Source organism: Octodon degus, unplaced genomic scaffold (assembly GCF_000260255.1).
Source record: "Octodon degus isolate 3935 unplaced genomic scaffold, OctDeg1.0 scaffold00026, whole genome shotgun sequence".
Classification (NCBI taxonomy): Eukaryota; Metazoa; Chordata; class Mammalia; order Rodentia; family Octodontidae; genus Octodon; species Octodon degus.
The window spans coordinates 898,982-925,573 of NW_004524602.1; the positions used below are offsets into that span (position 1 = coordinate 898,982).

A 26,592-nucleotide genomic window follows, 5' to 3' on the forward strand; every position below is an offset into this window, starting at 1 on the left:
TTTTTTTTTTTTTTTCACTTAAATCACTGAACTATCTCCATGGTCCCACTAATGTTTTTCTCAACTTAGCCAGACCACATTGCTCTGCTTGCTGTACCCATCTATCTTCACCACTATCCATAATACACAAATTCAGTAGCATAGTAGGATACAAAGTCAGTACCCAAAAGTCAATAGCATTCCTCTACACAGATAACAAGCACAACGAGAGGGAAATTAGAGAAACAATACCTTTTACAATAGCACCGCAGAAAATGAAATATGAGTTAATCTACCACCATCCAGAGACCACTTCAGGGAAAGGAAGAAGGCCTGGGAGGGTGCAGAAATCACTGTCCAGCAATGCTTGTGGTCTGATATCTAAAAAGGGCATTTCATGTGTTTACCCCATTCTTAAAGATGTTTAAGGACTAGTGAGATAGCTCAGTGGACTGAGCATCTGCTTGGGCAAGTGCAAGAACCTGGGTTTGATCTCTGGAACCACATGTCACACTTGCCCTACTCCCGGGCATGCTAAATAGGCCACCAAGACCCGGCGTGGTGGTGCACACTTGTAGTCCCAGTGCTGGGGTGGCTAATAACAAGAGGATCACTACAAGTTTGAGCTGCATAATGAGACCCTGTACCAAATACATAAAAACGGCTGGGGAGATAAAAAAAGAAATGTTTATTATTAAAGACGTTTAAAGCAGGAAAGAAAGCCTAGTCCAAACCATTTCTTCAAGGTAGCAAGCAAAAACGTCCATTAGAATCTTCTAATGTCTGTAGGATCTGTGTCATCTGTACTCTTCCTGATGTCCTGTCCCTCAATTTTTTAATTTAAAAAATTATTTATTTATTTAGTATTTAGTACAGGACCTACACGGTCTTACTACACAGATTGGACTCATAGTGATCCTCCTGTTTTCAGCATCCCAAGTGCTGGGATTACAGGCCCTGGCCACCATACCAGTCTCAATCGCTGTCTCAGCACACTACAGGGACGGGGCTAACTTGGCACAGCAGGCCTGGGATCAAATCCCTGGCCCCTGTGTCTGCCTAAGCAGGTGCTTTAATCCTCTGAGCTATCTGGCCAGCCCTTACTCATTTGGTACAGGATCTCGCTAGGCAGCTTGGACTCATAGTGATCCTCCTGTCTTAGCCTCCCCAGCACTGAGATTATAGGCATGTACCACCACGCCCAGTTTTGCTGGCTGGCATGGCTGTGCCCAGGGACAACACAGCATGGAGTACTAGGGATCGAACCTGATCCTTGAGCTTGCCAGGGAGATGCTTAGATTGCTAAGCTATCTTCCTGGGCCCCCTCAATCTTTTAACTCGTATGTTTAGCCCACTTGTACTTAACATCTTTTGGCTTGTGTGTTGAACCATTTATGTGAGTGTCTCATTTCTGTATTTCAATGGCCCCTTTTTGTTTTGCTTGGGTTAAATGTTTATGGTATATCATTTTCTCTATGATCCTTTTAATTAACTATATTTCAGTTTTAGTAGTTATTCTAGGGTCACAGTATGCATTCTTAACTGTACAGGACATTTAGGGTTAATATTGGATAACATTACACAAAAAATACAAAATCTTTCAACCACATTTTTCCATTTACTTCCCTTTATGCCATATTGGTTCTGTGTGGTGCACCTATACAGTCGACATGCTCCAAAAAGCAATGTTATTTTGGTTTAAGTAGTCAAATATATTTTTATAAAAGTTGAGATTTAAGAGGCAGTCTTATACTTACATACATTTTTTACTATTCCCCGTGCTATCTATTCTTTTCTGTAAAGTTGGGTTTCTGACATTATTTCCTCTCAGCCTAGAGATACTCCTTTTGTATTTTTTTTTTTTTTAGTGTAAGCCTGTGGATAATGAATAATCTTGTTTTTTCTTACCTGAAAATATCTTTCCATTTAACATCTTTATTAAGTCATATAATTCACATAAAATATTTACTAAAAGTGTACAATTCAATGATTGTAGTGCATCCACAGGGTTATCACAATCTAATTTTAGAGTGTTTACCTCCTTCCTAAAAATAACACTACACCCATGAGCCAATAGGTCACCATTTCCCACCTCATTACTAATCCAATTTTTTTTTTTTAATTTTATTTTAGGGAAGGGTCTACAGGGTGTTCAGGGTCTCACTACTAGACTGGATTCATAGTGATCCACCTATTTACAGCCTCCCAAGAGTTGGGATTACAGGTGCATGCACCACACCCAATCTCAATTGCCATGTCAGCTCACCCCAGGAATGGGGCCAGTGCAGCAGGCCCTGGGGATCGAACTCCCAGCCCCTGAACCTGCTTGCAGGTGCTTTAATCTACTATTTGGTCAGCATGCTCCCCTTTTTTCATTCATGTATTTGGTATAGGGTCTCACTATGCAGGTTGGGCTCATAGTGCACTACCAGGTCCAGACTCCTTCTTGGCTCAGCTATCCCTGGGAGTGGGGCCAGTGTGGCATGCGGGACCTAGGATGGAACCCCTATTCCTGCATTTGCCAAAGTAGGCGCTTAATCTAACTACTAATCTAACTTCTTTTCTTTTTGTCTTTTTGAGACAGGGTATCACTGTGCAGTTGAGGCTGTCCTGCCTTCGAGTTCACTTTATAACCCAGGCTGGTCTTGAACTCACAATGATCCTCTTGCCTCAGCCTCTCAGGTGCAGGGATTATAGGCATGTGTCACCACACCCGGCTTTATTAATATAATTTATCTCTATGTCACATAATATGATAATCTTGGTAAAATCAGATGAAATGTTTGCAATTCAAACCTCAAAAATTTCCAGTGAAATGTATTATGAGAATTGCATAAGGATCCATAAATATCAGGATTGCACATTTCTAATTGATGGCCAGGATTAGCTCTATATTTGGAATTTTCATTTAGCACGTATTGGTTGAGAGTCTTTGTAAAAAGGTTTAGGTAAGTGTAAAAGAGGAAATTATTCTACTGATATTTTAAAGGATTTTTTTTCACTTTTTCCCCATTTGAGTCTCTTCTCACTTTAATACCCTATTACACTAAAATTTTTTTGAGATTTTCAAAACAGCTTATTAATAATATTTGCAGAAAGAATGTGAGTTTAATAAAAGCAAAAAAAAGTAACATCTTGTGGTGGGTTAATTAAAGGGCAACTTGTAACACTCAGCTGAACTGAATCAGCGTGGTTCCGGCTGTGGAAGGCCCATCTGAGGAGTATTGCCAACAGCATGAAAAGAGAACTGGAGAGGAAGCTGGTGTGCTGTTAATCTGCCAGAAGAAGCTTGTAATGCTAGTTTTCCTGAGATGAACTCAGTTGTTCTCATTGTTGGAGGAGCTTGGGTCCTACTATCATCAAGGATGGCTGGGGTTCTTTTCAAAGGAGCTCTGGTCTTACCTTGAGCATCACTTCCTTGTTGCAGTGCAGTTCCACAGCCTGCTGCCACAGAACTGTTATCCCTCTGGCACAGACTTTCAAAGTTCCATCACTGACCTTTGGGTCTTCCCAGTGAAAAACTTGGGTAAAGATTTGCATGAAACATTGTCGTGGGCTCGAGGCTTCCAGCTGGACTCATGGAGGACTTGGCATGGGCTGTACATCTTTAGCTAGACTCAAGCAATGTCCTGCAAAAGGGCTTGGATCCTTTGGGTCTATAGTGTGTGGAAAGATCTCTCATATTCTTCTACATTTGACTCTGGGTAAATATTATAAAATAATCCTATAAATTATGTCCTGTATTAAATCTATTCCTGGTAAGCCCTGACTACAACACATCCTTGTACAAAATTATAAATAATTTTTATGAGATAATTCATCCTTTAATTTCTAATGCAAAAAACCACTTTTAGTACTAATGCAACTCAATGACTATTAGTATATAACAAAGCATTTCAAATTAATGGTTCATTCATTCAATAAATATTTCTTGAATACTGTACCTGTTTTTGAGATGCTGCTCTAGCAATAAACATATAGACAAAAATTTCTGCCTTTGTGGGGAATTATGATACATAAACCAATGATATTGGGAGAAGTGGGGCGCTGCTATGGTTTAAATTGGTCGCATCCAAAATTCACAATGAAACTTAACCCCGTTGTGGTGGTATTAAGAGGAAAAGTCTTCTCTGTCCTCACAGGTGGGTTAGTGCCTAATTAAAAGGGTAAGATTAAGCCCTTTTGCTCGTCTGCCCTCTGCTGTGGGAGGACAGCTAGTGTTTGCCCCATCTGCCATGTGAGAATAATGCCAGAAAGCCCTAACCAGAGGCCAAACACCAGTGTCTGACCTTCGACTCCTACCCCACTAGAAGTGGAGGCAATAATCCTCTGCATCTTCTAAATTATCTAGTTTCTAATATGTTGTAATAGCAGCACAAATACATTAAGACAGTAGCTATGCTGAAGAAGAAAAATTTGGATCTATATCTCACACCACATATTACAAACATATATTTAATTGAAAGGGAAAAAGTACTTAAAACAAACATGAATTTCCTTACAATGTTAGACTGAAAAGGTTTTCCAAAGTATGATTCAAACATCAAGTGACTTAAAAAAAAAAGTTAAGTTGTAGTTAAAAAAACAATTTTACATAAAAAATAAATACCATAGGCTAGATAAAAAGAAAAATCAACTAGTCAGCTGTAGCGGTTCACGCTTATAATCCCAGCACTTGGAAGACTAAGGCAGAAGGATTAAGTGAGTTTGAGACCAGTTAAGGCTACACAGAGTTCAAGGTAAGCCTGAATTACATAGCAAGACCCTGTCTCAAAAAAAAAAAAAAAAAAAAAAAAAAAAAAAAACAACCTAGACAAAACACAAACAAAAAACCAAACCCTCCAAAAGAACCCTATAAATAATTATCTGCAATTGATATTACTAACAAAGGCCAAACTTTCCAATGGAAGTTCCAGGAAGGAAAAAAAGGATCAAGGATCTAGTTTTTAAAAATAAACAAATGTGTAAACAAATACATTAAAGATTTTAATTAGTACTTAAAAATGAAAAATACCCCCACTTTACTTATAATTTAGAAATAAAAATTTAAAGAATACTGCCATGTTGTGTTTCATATATCATGGCAAAAGTTTACAAGTCTGTCAACTCTTTCACAGGGACATGAAGAACCAGGTACCAACACATCTGGGTGGGAGAAGTTCAACAAGTTATTATAGTATTATAATCCCCATGGAGAGCAATTTGGCAATATGTCTTTTTTTTTTAATATTTATTTATTTATTTTGTGTGTGTGGCCAGCTCAGCCCACCAGGGGGCGGGGCTGGCTGGCATGTGGTGCTGGGGGATTGAACCGTGGTCCCTGTGCTTTGTTTAGCTTAGTTTGTTCTAAGTAGGTGCCTTAGACCACTGAGCCATCTCACCAGCCCGGCAATATGTCTTAATATTACAAATATGTTTAATCCAGTAACCTTCTAGGAATGTGTCTTATGTATATATAACTTTAAAAATGTGTAGATTCACACACAGGGTTTTTACTGCACCACTGTATGCAACAACAACCAACAATGATCTGGTTTAACAAACTATGATTTAATACTCAAATGAAATACCTTCCTGCCAGAAAAAAAAACAAGAGTAAATTTTCAGAGAGAAAACACAGAGCCATCTATATAGTGATGCTGTCCATCAGTAGTATAATGTCTAGTTTTATATTTTTGTAGCTACATTTAAAAAGAAAAACAAATATATAAAATTATTCTTATTGATATAAATATTTCAACAGGTACTCCATATAAACATTATTAACAAGATACTAGGCATTGTTTTTTCACTCTGTCTTTGGTTTAAAGAAGTATTTTATACTTTTATGTAGCCACCATCTCTAAGGTACATCAGCCACATTTCAAAAGCTCAGTAGTCACACTGGCTACCAGGCACCATACTGGAACACACAGTCTTTGTTCTTTCATTTATCTGACAAATATTTATTGAACAAATATATTGTTTGGTAGGCACATCCAGTAAAAATAGTAAGATTAAAAATGCATTTGCAGGAGCTGGGGAGATAGGTCAGCAAAATAAGAGCTTGCCTGGCAAGCACAAGGGCCTGGGTTCAATCCCCAGTTCCTCAAAAAAAAAAAAAAAAAAAAGCATTTGCATTTCCTTGAATTTGCGAAATGAAACACTGGAAGTGTAGGTAAGAGCTCACTGCTTTCCCACAGTGTACTGCAGGGCACATCAGTACAAACAGAGTGAAGAGTATATATCTGTATCTCTTTTGATTTCATTTTTGATCTTTGACAGATATGAATATGTTATCTATTTTATACTTTCAAGTTTTAAAAGAAAGCACCAGGTAAGATGTAGTTGTTTCTGGGCCAGAGAGATAGCTCAGTGACATAAGCACCTGCCTGGCAAGTGCAAGGTCCCAAGTTTGATTCCTGGTACACACACGCATGCATACATGCACATACGCATGTGCGCGCACACACATGAGTGTAGGTGTTGCAATAAGCCATTACTCCCACTGCAACAACTAGAACATGAAAAATAACAAAACTATATAACTAAAGACATTAGAAGTATGTAAAATCAAAGAAGACTAGATTAACTAATATTCCAGAAAGAAAAATCCTCTTTTTTGGTGAACTCAGACTAACAGACCTGCTATCTTCTGGGCCTTTCCGAAGTGTAGGCTGAGGACTAAGTTTCCCACAGGCAAAGTGAATCTAGTAGAAACCATACCAGCCATGTTTCTGAAGGCTCTGAGGCTGCTGTAAGGGCTTGAGGGATCTCCAATTCAAAGCCAGTTTCCTCTCTGGACACATGGAATACAGTGTATGAGAAAGTAAATGGACTAAAGATGTCATATGTTACCTGCATTATTCAAGATGAATAAAGGTACTAATCGAGGGTAGATTACAACAAATCACTATATTGTGTTATCAGTTACTCAAAGAATAAAGAACGTTATGACTAAAAAGATAATTAAAAGTGAATAAATATTTGAGTGACCAATAGAAGAAATACTAGAAAAAAATACAAAGGGACAATGAAAAAACAGCAGCACAACTTAAACCTAGATGTATTAGTAATTGCATTAAATGTAGATTGACTAAATCCTCCAATTAAAAAACAGAGACAATAAGGTTAATTTAAAAACACCTATTTATATTCTATTTATAGGAGACAATGTTTAAGTATAAAGATACTGCTGGATTAAGAAAGGACAGAAAGGTCTGGGGAGATAGCTTGGTGATCTAAACACCCGCCTGGCAAGCACAAGGACCCAGGTTTGATTGGTATCGCTTGCCATGTTGAATTGGTATCACTCGCCATGCAGAACCCTGGGCACACTGTGCCAGCCACTGAAACTGGGTGTGGTGGCACACACCTGTAATCCCAGCACTGGGGAGTCTGAGCTGCATAGCAAGACCCTGTACCAAAAAAACAAAACAAAACAAAACAAAAAAGGACAGAAACATATAAGCAATATAAATCATATAATACACCAATCAAAAGCTCTTGGGCTTGTATTAAAACAAGGAGGTAGACGTTAGAGCAAGATGGAATACAGTAGATACTCCATATCACTAAGAGATATGTTCCTCAAAAGAAAAAGACTCAGTCAAAACATGGGCAACTGAAATGGACACTTCTCAAAAGAAGTACAAATGGCCAATAAATACATAAAAATGTTTAACATTATTGGCCATTGGAAAATGTAAATTAAAACAATACTAAAATTTCATCTTACAGCAGAAAAATGGCTATCATCAAATATTAATAAATGCTGGTGAGACTGTAGGAGAAAAACACTTTTACATCATTTGTGAGAATGTAAACTAGTACAACCATTAGGGAAATCAGTATGGCAATTTCTCAAAAAGCTAAAATTAAAAATTCCATTAGGCCCAGCTATTCTCCTTCTAGGTATCTTTCTAAAAGAGTTAAAGACATCATATTACAGTGACCCATGTATACCCATGTTTACAGCAGTATACCTCATAATAGCTCAATTTTGTAAGTGACTTATATATCCCCAGACAGATAAATGGATAAAGAAAATACAGTATTTATACACAAGAGTACTCTTCTGCCATAAAGAAGGACAAACTTGAAGCATTTATAGGAAAATGGATGCACTATAAGGCCATAATACTAAGTGAAATAAATGAGAGACACAGCTTAAATATGGCATGGGTTCTCTTCTTTGAAAAACCCAAAATATAAATAAAGAGCAAAATAAAAGATAATACAAAATAAGGAAGTAGATTTTTTTTCCAAAAGGAAAGGGGACTAGGAGGTAAAGGGAGGAAGAAGTGGAGAGTGATGAACAAAAAATAATATATATTATGTACATGTACCAACTCCACGCAAGAAAGGTAATCATTATGTACAGAAAACATGCACTAATAAAAAAATAAAAATTGAGAAAAAGAAAAAAGGGAACTGGACTTCATCAAAATTTTGTAAATCTTTTTTTTTTTTTTTTTTTGGTGGAACTAGGGATTGAACTCAGGCCCTTGCGCAAGTGCAAATTCTACTGAGCCCTCTTCTCTGGCCCCAAAATTTTGTAAATCTTAACACTATCAACACAGTAAAAAGGAAATCCAATATATTTGATGAGAAATAGGAGAGAACTGCACCTCAACCACGATAAAAACAAACAAACACTCAAAAAAGAACAGAGAAGTTTAATAGACATTTCTCCAAAGTAAATAAACAAATGGACAACAAACATGGGAAACAGTGTCTAGTATCACTAATCATCATGGAAATGCTACTCAATACCACAGAAGATGCCACTTTATAACCATTAGAATGGCTATTATTAAAAAAAAAAACCAGAAAAGGGTGATAGTAAGGTTGTACAGAAATCAGGACCTGTGTACAATGCTGAGAATGTAATGGTACCCCCTGAACAAAACTGTAAGGTAATTCCTTACAAAATGCAATATACAATTATTTTAAGATCCGGAATTTCCACTTCTTGATATATGCCCCAAAAAACTGAACACAGAATTTCAAAGAAATATCTGTACACCACATTTACAGCAGCACTATTCACAACTGCTAAAATGTGCAAGGAACCCAAACATCTGTCTACAGATGAATGTGTAAACAAACTGTGGCAAATACATACATGATGAAATCTTAGCCTTAAAAAGGAAGGAAGTTCTGGCAAATGCTACAACACAAATGAATCCTGAGGCTATTATGCTAAGTGAGGCAACCTAATCACAAAATTATACCATAGATTCCACTTACATGAATACATAGAGTAGTCAAAATTCTCAGAGACAGAAAGAAAACAGTGGTTCCCAGGCACTGGGATGGGAGGAGGAAGGCACGGGGAGTTACTGTTTATCAGTATACAGTTTCAATTTCACAAAGCCGAGAAAGTAGATGAATGGTGGCAGTGACTGTGTAACATTATGAATTTATTTAATACCATTGAATTGTATATTTAGAAGTGGCTATGATGATAGATTTCATATAATGTGTATCTTAACACAACTTTAAAAGTTGTAAAAAAGGCAATAATAGATAACTAGAAAATCCTCAAATCTCCAGAAACTATAAAATATACTTCAGTAAAACTGATGAATCAAAGGAAAAAGTCAAAGGTGAAGTCAGACCTACACTAGAACTACACAGAAATAAAAACATAACAAACCAGAAATTATGAGATGCAAGAAAAATAGTGCTGTAGGAAAAGATTATAGCACTAAATACTTACTTTGGAAGAAGAAAGGTGTCAAATCAGTGACCAAATTTTTTACCCTAAGAAATTTAAATAAAAGCACAAATTAAAGCCAATTATGCAGAAAGAAAGAAGGAAAGATCAATAATCAATTGGAAAATGGATGTACTGAAAGGCCATAATACTAAGTGAAATAAATGAGACACACAGCTTAAACATTGCATGGCTTCTCTTCCTTGAAAAACCCAAAATACAAAGAGCAAAATAAAAGATAATACAAAATAAGGAGGTAGGTTTTTTCCCATAAGGGAAGAGGACTGGGAGGTAAAGGGAGGAAGAAGTGGGGAGCGATGAAAGAAAAATGAAACAGAAATATCAATAAACCCAAAAGCTGGCTCTTTAAGAGGATAAATTAAGTATGTAAGCCTCTAGCTAAACTGATATGGTAAACAGGAGACACAAATCACCACAGAAATGAGAGGAGGGACATCATTACAGACCCAACAAGACTGTGTCAGTTATGAATTGATTTCTTCTGAGGTATAAAGTCACTCTTCTCTGCCCTGCTTTGTATTATTGAAACTGTACACTGTAAACATTTCTCTTTTGCCAGCCATCACAGTTTTAGGCTTTGTCAGTAGATAGAACTAGAGATTTTCAAACTTCTTATGCTAAAAATCCCATGCAAAATTTTCTTGCTCAAGCTTTAGAAGAAGATTTAGCTTTCTGGTTCTAGTGCAACTGGCTCTCATAGTGTGGCAGTCAGTGGGTGGCTTTATATGGAAGACTAAGTGTCAGAAACCTTCCAGTAAGTCTCAGGTTTCTCAGCAGGGAGGTCCCCAACAAGTCTTACTGGAAACTCAGGGAGTAGTTTCCTGTTCATCAGCTCTTGCCTAAGGCATCTAAGCAAACCATTTCCCCATCCAATAAGCCAAAGTTTCAATCTCTCAACAAGGTCTAAAGACCAGTGTAGTGGGGTGTGAAGTTATTCTCTAAATGTTTCTTTCTTGAAATATTTTCTCTGGCTACGGGTGTCTCCTTTAGGCTTCCTATGTCCTTCACTATGTCCTAAGTATAGTGAACCACCTTTTAGAAATTTAGTTATTTTGGGTTCTTTATATCATTGAATAAAAAAGGAGACAGAGGAGATACTCTGTTGGCCTGACAATAGATCCCAATTGATAGGAAGAAAGCCACAGATGTCATCTATGATTTCATGACCATTAATTTCAAAAAGCCTAAAATATTCATTTTCACTGCTGGTTATGTATATGTGTTTATTTGGATTTGAAACTATTTTTTCTTTCTAGCCATTATTGAGGCCAACCTTTGCAATTAGATTTTATGTAACAGTATGTTCAGTTACCCATGATAAAATGAGTAATTAATGTTGCCAGTTATAAAAAATGCTAGAATTAAAGGACTTTTCATTTGAAGAAAGTGACAGAATTTCTTATGCAAAATTTCAGATGTACAGAAAATGCATTCAACAGCAGAGCCATCAAGGGGGTGGATCATATTATTATTAATTTACTGGCTCTCACCTCCAGCCCTGCCTTTTATTGTTGCAGCTTCATGGGACTTGGGCTTGAGCCCACAACATTCTTTTCCACCAGCTCTCACTGTGGCAGGCCTCAAGAGTAAGAGATATTGTATGCAGGGCTTGTTCTTCCTACTCCAAAGGAGTTAACCAGCTGAAGGACCCATGATACACATTCTCCAGGAACAGCCAACAGCACACACAGTCCCTACTTCTACTTTAGCAAGCAGCTTCTAGTTGAGACTCACAGCAGTACATGGATTCTGATAAGAACCCTGGTATCATAAGTCTTCCATGCTCCATGGGCCCACAGTCATATCAAGATGGGATTCCTCTCACTTCTGTCTTTCTCCAGGTTCTCTTCTTCAGCTTAGATGTAGTAGCTGTTCCCTCATTTTCTATTTCTATATTCTTTACTCCTCTGGAGTTAATCCCTTCTTATCAATTTAAGTTTTTTAAACTAAATGAGGAGAAATAATAATAATTTTGGCAATAAATTTGACGATAGATTATAGGTGATAGATCAATGCTTACTTAACAAAAAAAGAGATGAATCACAAAGTGGTATAAAACTTTGAGAGATGGTAGATATGTTCATTAGCTTGATTCTGGGGGTCTGGTGGGATGTATGATGTCATATTTATGTCAAAACTCACAAATTGTATACTCTAAATATGTACATGTTAAATATGCCCAATATAGGTATGAAATATACCTTAAACATATCTTTAGGAAGCAACAGACATTAATGCAATTTATGGCATTTGTCAAAAGAATGATCATTTTGATAAGTGCAAAAAGCATTTGATAAAATATAAAACTCTTCCATGATTTTAAAAATTCACCAAAGAATACAAGAAAGTTTTTATCTACTAAAAGATATCAAGGGGCACGGAGAGATAGCTCAGTAGAATAAGCACTTGCCTGGCAAGCACAAGGGCCTGAGTTCAATCCCTGGTTCCACAAAAAAAAAATAAATAAAATAAATAAAATAAATAAAAGATATCAATAAAAACCCACAGCTTAAATCATACTTGATGATGAAATATTGAGATTTCTTTCCCTGAAGTCAGAAACCAGACAAGGATGAATATCCTCATTGCGTATAGTAAATATAATACATTGTAGGTTCCAGTCAAGATAAAGCCCTCAAGACTGGATAAAAAGAAGCACAGTTGTCATTTGAAAGATGACATATAGGGCCATCCTGATAGCTCAGCGGACTAAAGCTCCCACTTTGGCAGAGTGCAGCGGTCGGGGTTTGATCCTGGTGTGCCGTGCCAGCCCCGCCCACGGGGGGTGTCGAGACAGCGATTGAGACTGGGCATGGTGGTGCGCACCTGTAATCCTAGCATTTGAGAGGCTGAAAACCGGAGACTCATGATGTGTCTGATCTGTGTAGTGAGACCCTGTAGGCCCTGTCCTAAATACAGAAAATAAATAAATAAATAAAAGATGATATAATTGTTCCTCCTCTAAGACTATCTACCCTAACCAGGATTCAGTAAGATCATTACACATAAGATCAGTATGAAAATAACATATATATTTTTGCAGAAAGAAGGATTGAACTTGGGACTCTGCACTAGCCAGGCAGGCATTTATGCTACTGAGCTATGTCCCTAGCTCCAAAAATAATTTTATTTCTATACTAACAGCATTTGGAAAATGGTATTTTAAATGCTAGTACAAAATTATTAATTTCTAAAAATTTCTGTAAAAGTTAAAAGTTTAAATTTTAAAAAAGAGAGTAACAATAGTTAATATATTGCATATTATTATCTTCAAATGAGTTATTCAGAGTAAAAAAAAGGGCATAAAAATTCTCCAACCAATATTTACACAAACCTTCCTTTTCAATGAACTAAGACAGTAACAGTATAGTTAACTTGCATTTTTCTTCTTTTTTCCTCCTTCCTTTGCCCTTCCCCCCAGTTCTTTTTTCTTTGTAAACAATTACTTCCCATTTCACAGTATCTATTATACGTTCTAGACCTTATTTACTTTTTCAATTTCTCACTTATGAGTATGGTCTCAAGGTGAACCCATTTACCTATAAAAGTCTCCAGTTTATCCTTCTTTATAGCTGAGTAGTACTCCACTGTATAAAAATACTACATATTTTGTATTCATTTCTCAGTTGATGGGCATTTTAATTGTTTAAATATCTATTTTTAAAAACAAATGAAAGGCCAGGCAGGGTGGTGCACACCTGTAATCCCAGCACTCAAGAGACTGAGGCAGGAGGATTGCTGTGAGCTCAAAGCCAGCCTGAGCTACATAAAACCAACCAAACCTAACTGAACCAAACCAAACATGCAAAAGCACTACTAATGTGCCTCTACTGTAAAAAAAATGGGTATTACAGAAATTTAATCAAGATATATGTTCAGGGTGGCCACCCAGATAGCTCAGCAGACTAAAAGGCCTGCTTAGACAGAGCACAGTGGCCATGGTTCGATCCCTGGCATGCGGTACTGGCCTCATCCCCAGGGCACACTGAGATGGTGACTGAGACTTGGTGTGGTGGTATGCACCTGTGATCCCAGCACTTGGGAGGCTGAAAACAGGAGAATCACTAGGAGTCTGATTGATCTGTGTAGTGAGACCCTATAGACCCTATATGAAATACATTTTAAAAACCCAAAAAACAAAGATATATGTTCAGGGACTAGAAGTCTTCACCTTCATTAAGACACCAAGTCTCCTTTTATTTGTCCTAAAGATTCAATTCCAATATAAATTCTAGCAATAGTCTTTGGAAATAGATAAACTGATTCCAAAGTTCATCTTAAACAACATGTATACCAGATACATTAGTTTGCACAGTAGCCAAAGCCTAGCTTAGAATAGTCTCAATCACTGATTAGATGATCTAGGGCTACTGGTATTTCTACCTAAAGAATGATAATATGATCAAAAGTCTTAAATTATCTATAGCTTTCACTGACAATGTCTGGTAAATAAAAAATTGCTCTAGGAGTACTCAAGACAATCTGATCAAAACCAAATAGAAACTAGATTTGGTGTAGGTGCATGTAATTCTAGTTACTCAAGAAGCCAAGGTAGTAGGACTGCTTGAGCCTGTGAGTTCATGACCAACATGGTAGCACAGAGAGATCTCATTCCTTCCACCAAAAAGGAATAAGTAAAAATCAAATAGATGCTTTTCTAAAAAAATTGGAGAATCCATTCCAAAATTCATATAAATTTCAAAGAATGTCAACTAAAACATTCTTGAAGGAAAAATCTGAGAACTTGCATTTCATGAGTTCAAAATTTAATATATAGCTATAGTATTGAAGCAGGCTAATCATGGCATTAAGATAAGACATATGGACTAGTAGACTAGGATACAGAACCCAGAAACAAATCCTCCCACGTATGGTCAAGTTACCAAGACATTCAAAGAGTAAAGGACAATTTTTAAACAAATGGTGCTGGATAAACTGGACACATTCAAAAGACCTTATTGTATCATACATATATAAAAACTAATTCAAAGACCTAAATATAAGAAGAAAAACTCTTAGGACAAAACATTAAGTAAAAAGTTCATGATGTAGGATTTGGCAATTATTTCTTAGCTATAACAACAAAATAAAACAAATTAGATTTCATCAAAATTTATTATTTACTTATTATTTATTTTGTCTTTTTGAGACAGGGTCTCACTATGCAGTTCAGGGTGGCCTGGAGCTCACTTCATAGCCTAGGCCAGTCTTGAAACTTGTGATGATCCTCCTACTTCAGCCTCCCAAGTGCTAGAATTACAGGTGTGTGCCATCACACCCAGCTCAAAATTTAAAACTTTTACAGATTACAGGTTGCCCTATGCCAGTATAACACTTGTCTTACAGGGATATACAGGAAAGAGCCATTGCATCTGCCTGGTTAGGACACAGACTTCTCAGAAATATAAGGTAGATTACTTCATGGACAAAGAAAGACAGCTATTTCAGACAGGAGGACTAACATCTGCCAAAGCAAGTTATATTCAGCTTATCTGAGAAAAGCATACAGTACAGGATGTTAGAACTCAAGATATGTAAAAAGAAGTTACTGGAAAGTATGCCAAATGGAGCAGACTAACATGAAGAACCTTGAATACCAGGCTAAGAAATTCAGTCTACCCTGGGGCACAAGAAACCCTTGGAAGATCTTGTGAATAGAAAAAAAAAATCTATTCTGCTTTTTATAAACATCACTACAGCAACATTGTACATAGAATTGGTACAGAAGAAAAAGGGACACTAGAATACTACTTTAGCACACAAATATTACTAATGAAGGAGCAGAGAGGATAGGGAAAATAAGAATAAGTCTCAGAAACTTTCTTACTCACCAAATTCCAGTCCTCTTTAATTCTTTCCTTTTAACTTATTCAGTGCAGAAATTTAATGGATTAAGTTCATAGACCACAGTGCAATCAGATATAAAAAGGTAACAACAACACACAGGTTAAAGAAAAAATTATGATAAAAAATTCAAACTTAGAACTGAAAAAAGTATAGAATTTGTAGGATTAAGCTAAAATATGCTTGAAGCCTTGTTAACAATAAATGTTACCTATTAGAAAAGAAAGCTAAACACCAATGAGAGGAAGAATTAAGTTAAGGACCCATACTACCCAATTTTGCTTATTGTGAACTCATACTACTTGGAATTGGCAAAAAGAAACAGATTAACAGAGGCTCACACACAGCTGGTTAGCTGATTCTTGACAAAGACGCAAAGACAACACAATGGAAAAAGGTCAGTATTTACTTTGCTAGTAAGACACAAAACAGTATCTCATAATTGTTAAATGTGTATCTAAAACATTTAAATTCTGCTTTATAAATGCCATGTGTCTTATCTAGTTAGAAAGGATTCAGAATGATTATAAGGTTAAAGAGATAGAAACTATATCTAAGGCCATCTCTTGCTGTGTGACATTTGTCATGTCACTTAATTTCTCATTTTGGGGGGTTACTTTTTTATTTCATAAGGTCTTCCTGCCTCCTTTCTCTAAGGTTTTTGTGAGAACGAACGTAGCTGCATAAATGATGAACAGTGCAGTAGATAGATTTGTGGTGGGAATACAGGAAGGCAATGGAAATATTTTAATGTGGTGGTGGTGGTCTCATGGATACAGTATAAACATCTGCCGAATTTCAGCAATTGTGTGCTTTAAGTTTATCACACATAATTTACCTCTCAGCAAGTAGATTTTAGGAAAAACATAATATTGAGTATGATAGATATTGGTGGTGTTGAGGAATTTTAGTTTGCTACTCTATTTTCTTTCCTTTATGTATTCACTAGACACTAGTCCCAAGTGAAAATCCCTAGAAGTATTTAAATGTGAAAGTACTTACCTGTCTCCTCTGCTTCAAACTGAATCCCGACATTTTAAACTTTTCACATGAATTGTACCATTCTGTCCTTTCATTTAACAAGATCTTAAATTTGAAATGTAGTTTCTATATTTATTTCAGTCACAATACAAACAATTACTGTACTTCACACAAGTGGTAAAGTATCTTGAGGTGGTTAAGCAGCAATCTCACAAAGCCTATGGGCTTCTCTGCCAATATGTTGTTCACTCAGATTAATGTATGCTCTCACATCTTAACTATAGGAAGCCAGCTAGATAAGTACTGTTTTGAAAGCTTTCACTGATTTCTTGATCTATATATGTTCCCAAAATGAATCATTTAAAAACAATAAAGGCTGAGAAATGTTTTTTTCTTACTTTACCAACAACAGAAAAACAAATCTATTTTCTTTGGTGTCAACTCAGTTATCTTGTATTTATACATTTTTAATACAAATTGTTTCACACTAAGTTTCTTATATTACTGAATTCTCCAGCTGTTCTATCAGCAATACTAAACAGACCCACTTCTTCTGAATTGCTAAAATTCAAGTTCACTAAAATGGACTTGCCAAAACCTGTCTAAGGCTAGAAACTACCAATACCAATTTTAAAAATAAAGATCTTGAATGACATTTTTATTTGATACTTTGTTTCGCTGTTTGAAAATCACAATTTTGCCCTACATAAAGAGGGCATAAAAATATTCTCCAAAATCTTTTTATTTTATACTTTTTAATCATCTCTCACAGAAGTTAACAGATGATAAAAAAAATAAAAGTACCCTTCCCCCCAGTCCATTTCACTCACCTACAAAATGGGCTGGCAATAGTAGGTATCACATAACAAATCCCCCCATTCAGGCAAAATGACCTGTGACTGGGACCACAGGGCTCCTCGTGATCTAAAACATACATCATATGGGACAGAGAAAGGCACATTAAAAGTTTTCTAGTGCAACCAGGAATAGGAACAATTAATCTTAGAATGAAATAGTAGTTCTAAAAGTTACAATGAAGAATTTTTTTCTCAAAATGAAAGAATTTTATTCCTTGTTTCATAGGCAGGGCATTTGTCCTTTTGAGAGAAAAATTAATATACAATAATGATGTGGCCATTAATTTCCATGGATTTAGGTAGATATAACAGAATTTAAAAATCTCTAAGTTAATTAGATAAAAAGGCAGTGATCAGGGTCTTAGAATAAACAGAGCCTTTCTCATTTAGTACAATGATACTGCAATATTACTTACAGTTTTCCTGTCCTAAGGTTTATTATTTTTTTCCTTTTAGGTCTCAAATACATTACAATCTAAAAACGTAGTGGGGAAAAATTTAGATTAAATTTAGATTTTCAAAATGATCTCTAAATACTCCTATACGTGACAACTAGTGTCAAACCCAAAAAGTAATATAATCTCATAAGGCTTTTGTTTGCAAAGGGATCTTAAGTAATAGCTAGTAATTATAAAGATTATCAAATAAAATGAAAAAACCCCTAATTTTTGCTTAACATATAGCCAAAACTTTAAAATATTGAGAAAATAAACTTCCATTTCTCATTTTTCTCCCTCTTCTTCTCCACCTTTATTTCCTTATCTCTGGCCTTTCCTTTATCTGTCATCTCTTTGTCTCCCTTTACTCCTTTGGTACTTTTTCCTGACTCACTTCCACCCCTACTCTTTCTTTCTTTCTTTCTCTAGACAGAGTCTTGCTATATAGTTCAAGCTAACCTTGAACTCATTATGTAGGCAGGCTAGCCTTGAGCTCAAGCAATTCTGTCTCAGACTTCCAAGTGCTAGGATTACACCCCTAATCTTAAAAAAAAAAAAAAAGAAAAACAAAACAAAAAAACAAGCCAGGGGTATAGCTCAGTGGAATAAGCACCTGCCTCACAATCACAGGGTTCTGAGTTTGATTCCCAGTACAAAAAAAAAAAAAAAAGAAAAGAAAAGAAAAAAGAAAAAGAAATAGAAAATCCCTTTCTTTTCACTCTTTGTCATCAAAACCACTGTACAGAAAAATGACAATACACATTCAAATTTATTAAGTCATTTACTATTTATTGTATATGATTAGAAGATTTTCATCTTTTGGCCTTAAAGTGAGCATTACATTGCTTTTAAACTGCACAGTGTTTCTAAGAAATGACCCAGAATCATCTAATGTGAAGAAGAAAATAGCATTACTCCTATTTGCCATTCAGCTTGACATTTAAAAAATAACATACCATTTTTTTTAAAAAAAAACCTTTCTAATACATTTGCCACTAAGAAGTTAATACCTGTTAAGATATAATTGTTATGAGCCAAATGTCCCCAGAATCAGAGCTTCACATTTTAGAACTTTTTCTTTGATTAAAAAGAACTTGTTTCAACATCTATTATAAGTTACAAAAGTTATAAATGTACATAAGAAAATAGAACCACAGAGAATTTATGTCCAAAAAGAAAAGAAACCAAAACTAAGATTTTTTCCTTTTACATAATATCATGCTTTTTAAATAAACAACTTCACTAATATCCAATTATTTAAGAACAATCTATCTAGCAAATAAAATATCAATTAACATTATATCATATCAGAATCATGACGTCTGTACATATTGTTTCCTACTGAGGACAGAATGTAACTTTTTCACAGCCAAAATTATGTCCTGCTTTTTAACCAGATTATAACAACATATTTCAGTATTTAAATTTTTATCAATAAAATATTCATCTAACTCAAATGACTATTTGTAAATCTATTTTTATTCTTATTCTGACTTCATTTATTCTTTGAAAAGTTAATGCTTATTTTTTTTCTTGCTTTTAATTTCTTAACTTTATCAATTGTGCATGTCTATATCTGGTAATCTGAACAACTAATATGAAGATCACATTATGTAATACAACAACCATTGTCCAATTCCTATTATTTTGTTTAGTGAAATTCTGTATCCTTATTATTTTTTACCATTTTGTATTCTCTTTAAAAAGTACAAAAAAGAAAAGTTGGTATCAGAGAGTATAAACTAAAATCTGCCAGCTTGTAAAAGCCATTAAATCATGTAAATCTAAAATAAAAGAGTTTTATGGTAGAATAATAAGAATTTTCAAAGTCAAAATATTTCATATGCTTGGAATGATTTTAGATAGGGAACATTATAGCCTTATGTTCATGTACTGCTGTTCTATTGCTAAATGACACACATTGACAAAAGTATAAACTTATAAGAAATTACCTGTTGGCATCTTAATTTTTAAATAGTTTCATTCTTGTTGAAAAGATTAGGGTTGAAAAACAGCACCTAAAATAGTTCAAAATTAATAATTTAAGAAAATTATCTTCTCTTGAAGTTACTATAAAGTATCAAATATTCTAACAGTGATACTCTTAGATGTTGAAAATAAGATTATATGTGTGACAAAATTAAATAAAACATTTACTTTATAAATATACATTATATATCAATGCAATCTGAATGAGACAACTAAACAACATTAAAAGACATAAATGTGATAAGTATGAATTACTGCATAAGTAATGTGATTCAATCTTAAAATTATGCAGAAAAATTCAACTAATTTTGCTCTTAATAAATATTTTACATATAGTAGTATACTATACAAAATTATATATGAAACATGAGACAGAAGGTGAACTGACCTGAATTGACTTTTTGGTTTTTCATAAAGGCTATAATTAATGATCTTGCTTTTTAAAAAAAAATCAGTAACTGCCCCCTTTCTTACTATTTATTGAAAACAGTGAAATATACTATAGAAAAATTTCTAATAGTATTTAAAATGTTTGCATTTCTACTGAACCCTTAAAACTTTTGTAAAAGCATCTCTAAGTTTACTGTAAATTGCACATTACAGGTATCAGTATACACATGCCTTTATTTTAGAAAAATGTCTGGCACCTGGCAAAGCAAAGTAGCTAATGAGACATGTCTGTGTGTGAAATTTTTTGCTTATACTAGAAACAAAGGAAATAAAAATATATTTAAAGAGATGAAACATTTTATACTTAGCATTATAAGCTAAAGAAGTGTATTCCTGATTTAAGATTCTAACAGAAATTAAAAAAAGATTATAACAGAAATCTTAATCTAAAACTTCTTATTAACACAGGTGTAATACCAAGGTCTTCTCCCAAAGCCAACTATTGCTTCTCTTACAGAAAAGGTGGGGGAGGGAAAAAAAGGAAACTATACACAAATACAAATCTGAAATAATCACTGGCTGATTCTGAGTTTGTTTTTTTCCCCAAACAAATAAGGCTTACCTCAAAACTTTCATTCACACAAAAACTGAACTTTGTCAGACACGCTGTATTTCAAAAGTTTTCAAATACTTCAGGCTGTAGCAGCTGTGGCTTGCGTTCTGTAACATGTCAAAATTCTGATTTATAGGATTGCAGTTTGGCAAAGGTGAGGCGGACCAGGTTGTGCACAGAGGTCAGGCACCTGTGGGAACCACCCCTTCAGTCTACATGTTCAGAGTTGCTTAGAAAAGGAGCTGTGTACTAAATTGCACTCTCAAATTACTGTCCAAGTTTCAAAGTTATGAAATAAACTACATTCTTTAGACTCTTGATTTATCTTTGCATGTAGAGATAATTCAAGAGGGTTGCATAAGTTTGCAGATAAAAAAAAAATTTAATATGGAGCTAATGGACAAGTGTGCCACAAGATTTTTTAGAAATTAATTTCTTTATAAATCACACATAATTTATATATAATGACATGAAGACCTTAAAAAATTGAAAGAAGATAATAGTTTTGAGAGCTTTATAACATCATATCCAATTTAATATATAATTATTGAACTTGATTGGTACTGATGACAAGGTAACTACCTGAAAACTAAGGCAAAGCTATTTTACATACAGAGAAAAGTTATATTTAAAAAATCCTATTTTAAGGGTTACCTAGATATCTCAGCGGACTAAAGTGCCTGCTTAGGCAGAGTGCAGCCATGGGGCTTCAATTCCTGGTGTGCTGTGCTGCCCCAGGGATCACTATGAGTTTGATCTACATAGAGAGACTCTGAACACCCTGTAGACACTGCCCTAAATACAGAAAAATAAATAAATAAATATCCTATTTTAAAATATTGACTAAAACTACTTATATTTATATCAAGCATAGGGTTCTTTATCATATAAGTATCTAAAGTATGCCAAGAATTCTAATGGTTATCTTTTCTGAAACCACAATTCAAACATTACTATTTGATCAATGTAAAACACAGAAACTGTACATTTGTTCTTTTAAAAATATTAAAATAAAATAATATAATTACATATCTAAAAACAATTATTTTAAACATCATATTATCTTCCACAAAGGTAATTTTACATAATCGTTATAAGAAAAATACATATACACAGTCACATAAGTTATTTTAGTTTATAGTGTTTAACTGTTATGAAAAATCAGTACTGTATACTTTATTATTTCTGAGTACCTACTAAATCATATGTGAGAAAGCATTTAACATTATAATGACATTCAAGATATAGTTAAGAGACATATCATGCCAGTTTTATATTAAATACTTTTTGTACAATGCAAATAAAATTTGGCCATATACAGTAATTCTAAAGTAGAAAACGTAAAGATTTTCATGGTAACATTTCATTAACAATGGTAATCTTGATACTTAAGAATAATTTTTTCATTCTTCTGTCAACAGACATGTACTAAGTGGCCCACTGGCCTTAAACAAATGACAGGGGACTTGCTGGACTGGGGAGTGACAGACACAAAAAGAAGTAATTACAAAATGCATTTTATAAAACTCATTTTAATGGCATTTTGCAAAGTCAATCAAAATCTTCAGAGGAAATGTTATTAGATAAAAGAGTTTGGAAGCTATTTTAATAAGAATGAAAAAGCAATAGAAATATGTTAAAGGACAGGGTTAATTAAAATATACTTAATGTCAGATACAAAAGTTACAGTTTTTCGTTATATAGGTCTTGATTTATCTTGGTCTTAACCATCCAGCAGAAATGTATAAACATGAGGTATAAAAAGTAAAGCCACATTAATATGCTGAGCTTTTGTAAAAGGCTCAAGTCAACAACTTCTGACATTGCCAGTTCTGTGGATAACCCACTACTATTATGGACTACTGGACTATATTAGATTATTTTACTGAATTTACACATCTATAATATTTGAATGGCAATGGAATACCTATCTCCAACAAAACAAAACAAAAAAGGGGGATATAAATGAAGGACCATTTCGTAGTGAAAAAATATACATATATATATATATATATACATATCTGTATATACAAAATAGGACAGATATACAGCTACTTTCTCTTAGTTCAGTGAGAAGAAAGATTTGTACTAATAGTGTTTAGACAAGATATCATGTCTGCATCTTGTACTATGAATAACTACTACAAAGACAATATGCAATGTATTAAATCATTGTAACTGTCCTACTAACCTGTTTTGAAACTGTCTCATTGCTATTTCTTTCTCAATAAAATTAATTTTTAAAAAAGACAAAGAAAAACTAAAACAATAAAATAAAATATAGGGGCCAGGGAGATGGCTCAGTAGAATAAGCACATGCCTGGCAAGCACAAGGGCCTGAGTTCAATCCCTGATTCCACGAAAAAATAAAAAAAATAAAAAATAAAATAAAATATACTTAGGAGAGGTACACCCACAGAATAGATGAGCACAGTAAGAAAGAAAATCAAAGATAATTTTCAAGTATTGCTGAAATTAAATAAGTAAAGCAATAGCTATTAGGGAAATTCATACTAAAGCCACAATGATATAGTATTTTATATCCACTAAAATAGCTATTATCAAAATGACAGACAACAACAAGCTGTCGAAAGGACATAGAGAAACCAGAATTCTCATATATTGCGGGTAGGACTATAAAATGGTACAACCACTTTGGAAAGTAGTTTGATAGTTGCTGAAAAAGTTAGCCAGTTGTGGTGATGCACAGCTATAATCCCAGTATTTGGGAGGCTGCAGCAGGAGGAGTGCTGAAAATCTGAGGCCAGCCTAGACTACATAGTGAGTTCAAGGCCACTCTGTTACACTTAAAACAACAACAAAGAGAAATGAAACAGAGAAATGTACTGAAGAGAAATGAAAACAGTAGTCCACACAAAGATCTGTATGCAAATGTTTAGAATGTAACCACTCCAAACTAGAAACAACTCAAATGTTCATCAACTGGTGAATGGACAAACAAAATTTGGTATGGCCATATAACAGAGTGATATTTGGCAATAACATGGAGTCAAGTATTAGAACATGCTAAAACATGAATGAACTTCAAAAACATGTTAAGCAAAAAGACTCCAATCATGAAAAATCACATATTATGTAATTCCATTTACAGGAAATATCCAGAAAATGTACATCTACAAAGTGTAGATTAACGATTGCCTGAGATTTGGGTGGGAATTGAAAGCAATTGCTAATGAACATGGGGGATCTTTTAAGAATGACTGAATTATTCTAAAACTGGATGGGCAAATGGTTGAACAATACTGCATATTTACAAATGTCAAATAATTATACACCTAATACAGGTGAATTTTATGATATGTAAATTACATTACAATAAAGCTTATATTCAAAGGAATTCATCAGAAAGATAATGATTTCTGCTGTGAGCACGTTAAGTTTTAAGTGCTTCTGGGACATGCAGAAATAGATTGTTTAGGAATGAAGATCTTGCCTTTAGGAAAATAATCAGGTTAGAGATTAAGAGAGCAGGACTCAAAAGTCCACAGGTAGTTGTGTAAGCCATTTACTATTCATGTGTTATGTGAGACAGAGGCCAAGGGCTGATTCCCGGAGGACACCAGCATTTCAGCACTGGACATAAGAAAACAAGAGAAAAGCCAAATATCCTGTCCCCAGAGGAGAGGTCTTCTTTGTTTCTGTTTTTAGTATTCTGATGTTTACCTCCATAATCCCATATGCTTTTAGTTTCTATTTCTAGATTTATTACTCTAGAGCAAAATGTAGTTACGAAAACCAGGCAAAATCCAGTTACAAAAAAACAAAGCCTTAACTATCTTCACAAAATCTCTAACCTTGCATTTCAATATTTAATAAATCATACTATCTTCATTTCTCTTCTTGATTACATTTGAAATTTCAAATAATACACAGCAGCCCCTAAATATCTGCTGATTAGATACACAATCCCTGCCAATAAAATACTCCATGAGTGCTCAAGTCCTTTATATAAATAATATTTATGTATCTCCTATGCAAACCTTCCTACATATTTTAAGTCATTTCTAGATTACTTATATACCCAATTTAATGTAAGTGCTATGTATTAGTTGTAGCAATGAGTAATTTAGGAAATAATGGGCCGGGGAGATGGCTCAGTGGAATAAGCGCTTCCCTGGCAAGCGCAAGTACCTGAGTTCAATCCCCAGTTCTGAAAAAAAAAAAAAAAAAAAAAAAAAGGAAATAATGACAACAAAATGTCTGTACATGTTTGAAACAGATGCAAATTTTTAAAATATTATTTTAGATCTATGGTTGGCTGAGCCCACCTGGTGTAGCACTTAGGTCAGTTCACGGAATGACTCGCAATCATGGGCAATAATAGCTGCACCACTAGCTTTCCTTCCTCCTTCTCCCCCTTCATCTTCTTTGCTAGCTATATCTTGACTTTTAGTCATGATTTCTAACATCTGAATTCTGATATGTAACCTTAATGAAGTCTTTCAAATTTATCTCAAGTTTACTCTAAAATATGGAAAATAATAAAAAGTACCTTTATTGTTACTATGTAATTATTATTCATGACAGATCCATGAACTGTGGCAAAATAACATATCCTTTTACTTCAGTGTCATAACACCTGATCCACTTACAAGATACTATTTTTGATGATAGATTCCCTTTTCAGTTCTAAATGATGATTAAAATCACACCACATTTTAAATCACATCTTATTGATACCATATTTTTGTTCTGCAGCTTTTTCTCATATTTTTATTTCATTTTAGGGCTAGGGTAGGCTAAAGAATAGTATGCTGGAATTCTCATAGCACATTATATTAATTATATAATGTATTTCCCGAGACATCTCTTCTAGAGCTCTCTACTGCTTCCTGCTCAAATCTGACCTGAGTGTTCTCTAGAAGTGCACTAAATATACCTGTCATCCCCATATTTCCCCTTGATGATTTGTACTTTTTCTAGTTCCCTCGATTGCACATCATCTGGTTTATCCTCTCATGTTATTGAGTCCATTATTGAATAGCTTACCAAAATAGGATGCAGTAGAATCTTTAGTTCTGTATAATAAAGACATCTTTCTTCTGTCTTCACATCTGAATGATAGTAGTCTGTAGTTGGACATAATAATTTACATTAAAAACAATTTCCTCACAATTTGAATATTGCACTGCTTTCTTTAGTATCTAGTGACAAAGATGAGAAGTCTGGTGCTAGTGTAACCATTAAAACTTTATGGGGAAGCAGTTAGCCCACTTACTGTAAAGTATTTAAGATATATTTTTGTTACATTCTACAATATTTTGAAAATGTTACCTTGTATTAGCCTCAAAAAAGGAAAGAAGTAAGGAAAAAGAGTTTTAACACTTGACAACAATTTGGGCCCTTCCTGTTGGAAGTCTTATGTTCCTTCAGTCTTAGAAAATTTATTCACTGTTTTGATCATTTTTTCTCTCCATTAGGAGGGGCTGAAGGGAGGATAGGGAATGAATTGAAAGGTAAACTCCTGTAATTTGGATGCTAGATATTACTGCTTTGCTTCATGTACATCTATATTTTGACATATTTCCTTCTATTTTTAAAATCAATGTTCTGGGAAGTTTTTCCAACTGTACTTTGTACTACTGCCATTGAATTTTCTTTAAAGTTAGTGGTATTTTTAATCTATAAAAGCTCTTTAGTCATTTATGCATTTTTCCCCATAATTTTATTGATAAACAAATAGCAATGAGACAGTTTCAAATCAAATTGGGAGGACAGTTTCAATAATTAACACATTGCATACATTCCTCCCAGTGGTTA

The 26,592-nt window shown here is 34.4% G+C and overlaps 1 protein-coding gene across 3 annotated transcripts in view; it reads right to left on the minus strand.

The window, feature by feature from the left end:
* The window catches only part of Nrg4 (neuregulin 4), a 129,824-nt gene that overhangs the window by 57,526 nt on the left and 45,706 nt on the right, over positions 1-26,592 (minus strand). The window contains exons 3-5 of one of the 3 annotated variants that reach the window (XM_023712622.1): positions 20,821-20,918; positions 19,772-19,837; positions 17,356-17,449 (exon numbers count right to left, since the gene is read on the minus strand). In XM_023712622.1, coding sequence (XP_023568390.1) covers positions 17,356-17,449; positions 19,772-19,781 — 104 coding nt within the window. In that variant the 5' untranslated portion in view covers positions 19,782-19,837; positions 20,821-20,918. Of the gene's footprint in view, positions 1-17,355; positions 17,450-19,771; positions 19,838-20,820; positions 20,941-26,592 lie in introns of those variants that run through there. The other 2 variants (XM_023712623.1, XM_023712625.1) reach the window with 2 other exon arrangements.